Genomic DNA, 5,535 nt, shown 5'->3' on the forward strand with positions numbered 1-5,535 from the left:
GGCATAACACTCATACATATAAAATAAAAATAATAAATAAAATATTTTTTAAAAATTAGTATTTCTCTCTGTGTGACAGATTTGCTGTTCATTCCTTCATCCAATACTGGCAGTGCTCTTAGGATATGTGGTGACTTTGAAAGTTTCTCAGAAAGTGGAAAGCATACCAAGTATACTTCTGTCCTTATGTAGCTTATTTTCTAATGGGAAAGATAAATAATAAAATAATAATAAATATGAATAAAGTAATTCTGAATTTTTTTAGTGACTTAACGCAGAAGATAATCTTTTATGTAGGATAGTCAGTGGTGGATCTCCGTCAGACCCCAACATTGCCATTGAAGCTTGAAAGCCATATGTGCTAGGACTCTGAAGAGGAGCCTGTTTGCAGAGGGAGAGCAGGTGTTCAGTCCGGAGGCGAGACGCTCTGGGCTTGTCCTAGGGACTGAGAACCCACAGTGAGGTGGTAACACACTTGTCAGGGACAAAGTAGCGTGAGTCAAGGTCCCAGAGAAAGATAGGAACCGGATAACCAGGGCCTTTCCAACTATGGTAGTGAATCTGAGTTTTAATTTAAGTGTGCTGGATCACCATGAGCATCGGGAGGGATTGCCCTCCAAACTATGCTCTAATCTAGTTTAGAAAATTTTTGGAGATGGCAATGGACAGCGAATTTAGCTCTGAACTAATGCACATATCATATATTGCTTTCTAATCATGTGTTTGCTTGCCTGGGGTGTGGACAGCGAATTTAGCTCTGAACTTATGTGGTGCTGTGAATTTCCAAAAATAGTTATAGAAAGTGTTATCATCATGAAAAATAATGCACATATCATATATTGCTTTCTAATCATGTGTTTGCTTGCCTGGGGTGATCTAGGAACTTTGAAGAGCGTGGGATTCTTGGGAACTTCTGCAAATGCAGCCTTGGGTGTGGGGTAGGAGCTGCTCTGGTATGTAGCAGGAAAAATCGTGTAAACCTTCCCAAACCACCTCCAAGACAGATCTTATGTCCTCAAGAATGGAGTTATAGAATTGCATATTTTGAGTATAAATGGACTCATAGCCTGATAGAACGCCTTACCACCTAGATCTACCCCTTTAGCAGTGACTCTTTTCACCTTCCTAACACAGACATTGGCCTGGATATCCCAAAGTCACAAAACTTCATTCCGTGCCATTGGAAATGAATCCCTCAGCCTAAAAATAAGGTTAAGTCCACTGAGATTCAGAGGGTAAGTTTGGCTGAGGTCATAAAGTAGAATACGTTCCTCACCTCCCTCTCCTCCCCTGTGCCCAGGTCAAATGAGCATCATAGGAGCTGTTGAGTGAACCCTTACAATCCCCTGGCCAGGAAGGAGCTGGAAAAAGGAGCCCTGAGGGGTTTGCTGCCCAAGACACCTATGGTGAGTCAGAAAGAAGCTAGAAGTTGACCAACTCGAGTGGTGAGACCAGCCCACCACCTCCAACCTGGGAAGGAGGCTAGGCGGGAACAGTATAAAGGGCCCTGTCTCCTACTCAGCTCAACACTGCACTGGAAGCTTCTGCCTCTTGCCTTCTAGGAGTCTGGTGAGTGTCAGCTGCTGGGACCATAGATGGGGCTGCCAGTTCCCAACAGGCCAGGGCATGGCTGGGGGGTGTCTGCTCCATGTGGGAATAGGCATGATTCTGGGACTGGATTCAGCTGCACTATCTTTTCTTCTATGGGACAGGTCACTGTGCTTAGGAAAACATACTGTAGTTCTTTCTGTGTGGAGAAACTCAGGCAAACAGGGGCAGGAAAACTCAGCAGAAGTATAAGGCTTGCACTAACAAGCTCCAGCTCTCAGCAACCCTCCAGCTGCCCTTGATCCCCTACCCCAGGTCCTAGGACTGCAGCTCTCATGCAGAAGATCAGGGAAGGAAGGAGCTCTCAAGTGAATAGGAAAACCTGCTAATTTTGCAGAGCAGAAATCTGAAACCCAGATGGACAAAGTGATTAGCCCAGAAATCCAGAGCATTTCAGTGGGAGACAGGCCTGGAGTATGCTGAGTCTGAGGCTGCTTCAGTGATTTCTCAGTTACTCTCTAGCACAGACACTTGGTTTTCAGGACTCGGTCTTTTATGAGATCTTTCTTTTTCTAGGGTTTTCCTTCATGCTGTGAAATCATCTCAGAACTTATCTTTCATCCTTACTCAGTGGAGATCTGACATAAGAACACAGGGAAAGACTAGACAAAAGCAGGTTAAATAGCACCCAGCCCATCCTTGCAGGATGCCTGCTGTACAAAGAGCCTTGCGAGAGGGCTTTCTTTGGCCCTCATCATTCCCACCCTTCACTCTCTTCTGCCACCTACGGGAGGGGGAGAATGCCCATCTGAAAGAAAGGATCCTGAGAACCACAGGGCTGCTCTGTATTTTCAGGGGCTCATTCATATGCCTCGTGCCACTCTCGGGCTCTTCTGCTTTTCAGGTTGATTTATAGTGGCTTCCAAGATGTCTCAGCAACACACACTGCCAGGAACTGTCCCTGCTGTTGCTGAGGAATGCCACAAGACTGTTTCTCCTCCAGCCTATACCCAGCAGGAACAAATAAAGCAGTCAACTCCATCTTCCCTATGCCAGAAGGTGTCCTCTGAGCTCCAGGAGACGGGTCCCTCAAAACATGAGGAGAAGCACACAAGCCCTGTGAAGGGGTTGCCTGAGCAAGAGTGTGAACAGCAGCAGCAGCAGCCACAGGAGCAGGAGCTGTGTCTGGGGCAGCAAGAGCCGCAGGAGCAGGAGCTGTGCCTGGGGCAGCACCAGCAGCAGCAGCAAGAGCTGCAGGAAGCACAAGAGCTGCATGTGAATCAGCACCAGAAGGAGAAGCTTCGGGATCCAGAACTGCACCTGGGGCAGCAGCAGCATGATCCTCAGGAACAGGAACTGACTCTGGGACAGAAGCAGCAGCAACCTCAGGACCAGGAACTGCATCTGGGAAAGAAGCAGCTGGAGCCACAGGAGCAGGAGCTCCACCTGGAGCAGAAGCAGCAGCCACAGGAGCCTCAGGAGCAGGAGCTCCACCTGGGGCAGAAGCAGCAGCCACAGGAGCCATGGGAGCTACATCTGAGACAGCACCAGAAGCAGAAGCTGCCAGAGCCAGAACTGCACCTGGGGAAGCAGCACCAGCAGGAGCCACCGGAGCCTGAACCACCCCTGGGACAGGGCCAGAAGCAGAAGCCGAATGAGCCAGAACTGCACCTGGGGAAGCAGCACCAGCAGGAGCCACCGGAGCCTGAACCACCCCTGGGACAGGGCCAGAAGCAGAAGCCGAATGAGCCAGAACTGCACCTGGGGAAGCAGCACCAGCAGGAGCCACCGGAGCCTGAACCACCCCTGGGACAGGGCCAGAAGCAGAAGCCGAATGAGCCAGAACTGCACCTGGGGAAGCAGCACCAGCAGGAGGGAGAGCATGAAGAACATCCGGAAACAAAAAGCCTGGATCAGCCACTTGCGCAAGAGAAAGCATCAAGGGAGCAGCAGCAGCAGCTGGAGGACTCGCACCAGAAGTTCTTGGACCAGCAACCGGATCAAGAGCTAGCCAAGAAAGATGAGCAACTGGAAAGGAAGAGCGAGCAGTTGCTGCAGCACCGGAAGCAACAGGAGAAACAGCTGGAGCAAGCTATTGCCCCAACCCCAGACCAGGTCCAAGAGACCCAGCCAGTCCAACCAGTGAAAGGCGAAGGCTTGCTCCCTGCCGAGAAGCAGGAGCACAACCAGGAAGTGCAGTGATGCTAAAACTAAGCAGCCACCTCATTGCCCAGAGGTCCTCAGACCATCCCGCTCGACGGAAGAGAGCCACCCACCATACTTGCTTCAGGTCCCTTGCCTGGCTCACCTATCCCTGGATCTACTTGACCCTGACTTTCACGTGTCTTTGTGAGGCTGGGAAACAGAAAGTTATGGCCCAGCATCCACCTTCAAGGAGCTCAATCCCAACCTTAACTCTCAGGGCCTCTTCCTGAAGAGCTGTTGCTAATGTAGCAACTTGGATCCTAGTGTTATGGCTCACTCTGTGAACATGCACAATGTAATAAATCTCGAAAATGGTGTGGCCCTGTATCTTCTCCTAGCTTTTTCTCCTGCTCTCATCACATAAGAAACTCAGGTTTGGGTCCCTGGCTAGAGATGACTCATGGCCAGGTCCCAAAGGACAGCAAACATCTTGATTCCTTTTTTAATTTTACTCCCTATCTACTCAGTATATTCCACAGCCCCCCAAAGAACACAAAATGAAAACAAAAAATCAGTGCGTGCCAGTTACAAATAGAAAGCTATCGTTCTGGCTGGTTGGGAGAAGTGTATCTGTCATAACCCGTATGGTTTTCACCACCCATGCAGACCCCGATCTTGGCCCGCAGCACTGCTCCGCTCCATGTATTTCATCTCAGTTCAGCTCCCCATGTGAGGAAGGGAACTGCGACTGTGCCGGAGACGGTTGGAGGTTCCAACCTGGTTCTGGTTCCTTCCCTAGAAATACCACCAGACTTCCCTTCCTGGCTCTTCAATTAAAGATGGTTCTCATGATTTTTAAGAACCTTGTGGCCTGCCTATTACACTGAAGAAGACTTTAGAAAAACAGTAGAAAGAACAATGGACAAAGTGGGGGAGGGGCAGTCCCTGGACTAGTCTCTGAAGGGAAAATGACAGTGTCATTAAAGAAAATGAAGATTGGGAACAACACTAACTATGGAGCAAACAATGTTGAGTATGGAACTGAGATAAAGTTGGGAAGCCATAGGTGTTACCCTCCTCCTAAACCCTGGCTCCTTTATGCTTCTATAGCCTTTACCACCAGTAACATCAAGTCGGGGTGCTTTCCTTCCTGGGCCAAGCCCTACCGTCAACTCCTCAAATTGTGAGCCGTTAGCCACTTAGCCACATTTCAGAAAAATTGTCTCAGGTTATCTCAAACTTATCACCAGCATGAGGTTGTGTCAGGTACATCCCTACTGAAGTGCCCATCAGCATTCAAACACAATAGAATACACAGCACTTAGAAATTTGTGCATCTCCCCTCCCCCCACAACCCCAATACTCACCTCCTTAGGACTCCTCTGGATAATAATAACAGAATCAAATACATCCTGTACATTATCAACGCCTTCCCCCCAAGCTCATGCTAAGGACCTTTTTTACCTGAACTATTTCAACAGACTCCAAGCTGGTCCCTCTTACTCTTTATCTACAGCCTGCCCATCACAAGATTTTCCTAAAATCTCCACTCGACCACATACATCACTGCTTAGGTTAGGCCTTATCAGTGACTCTCAGTGAGATCGTGAGACATCAGGCAGAAGCCATTCTAACCATTAGCTTCAGTTGGACTGGGTGGGAAGACCACAGTCATAGAAGAAATAATCAGAAGTACCCATAGCATGTACAGAATTGCTTTTGAAATTTCAGGTCATTATCGTTACTGTTATAATAAGCTGTTATGTTATAGTTTGAACTAGGAATGTTCCCCCACAGGCTCATGTTTTGAATATGTTTCCTAGCTGGGAAAAAGGGTGGCCT

At 48.5% G+C, this 5,535-nt stretch overlaps 1 protein-coding gene across 1 annotated transcript; it reads left to right on the forward strand.

Moving 5' to 3' along the window:
• The first annotated feature begins 2,475 nt into the window (after nt 1-2,475).
• Nucleotides 2,476-3,750, forward strand: Ivl (involucrin). Its single transcript, XM_008832962.1, has one exon. The coding sequence runs from the start codon at nt 2,476-2,478 to the stop codon at nt 3,748-3,750; it is 1,275 nt and encodes a 424-aa protein (XP_008831184.1).
• Nucleotides 3,751-5,535: the final 1,785 nt, after the last annotated feature.

The sequence above is a fragment of the Nannospalax galili genome, unplaced genomic scaffold (genome assembly GCF_000622305.1).
Source record: "Nannospalax galili isolate Female #2095 unplaced genomic scaffold, S.galili_v1.0 scaffold416, whole genome shotgun sequence".
In the NCBI taxonomy this organism is placed as follows: domain Eukaryota; kingdom Metazoa; phylum Chordata; class Mammalia; order Rodentia; family Spalacidae; genus Nannospalax; species Nannospalax galili.

What these genes read in the sequence shown, in the direction of transcription:
- Ivl (XM_008832962.1), top strand. Translation starts at nt 2,476, where the DNA reads ATGTCTCAGCAACACACACTGCCAGGAACTGTCCCTGCTGTTGCTGAG.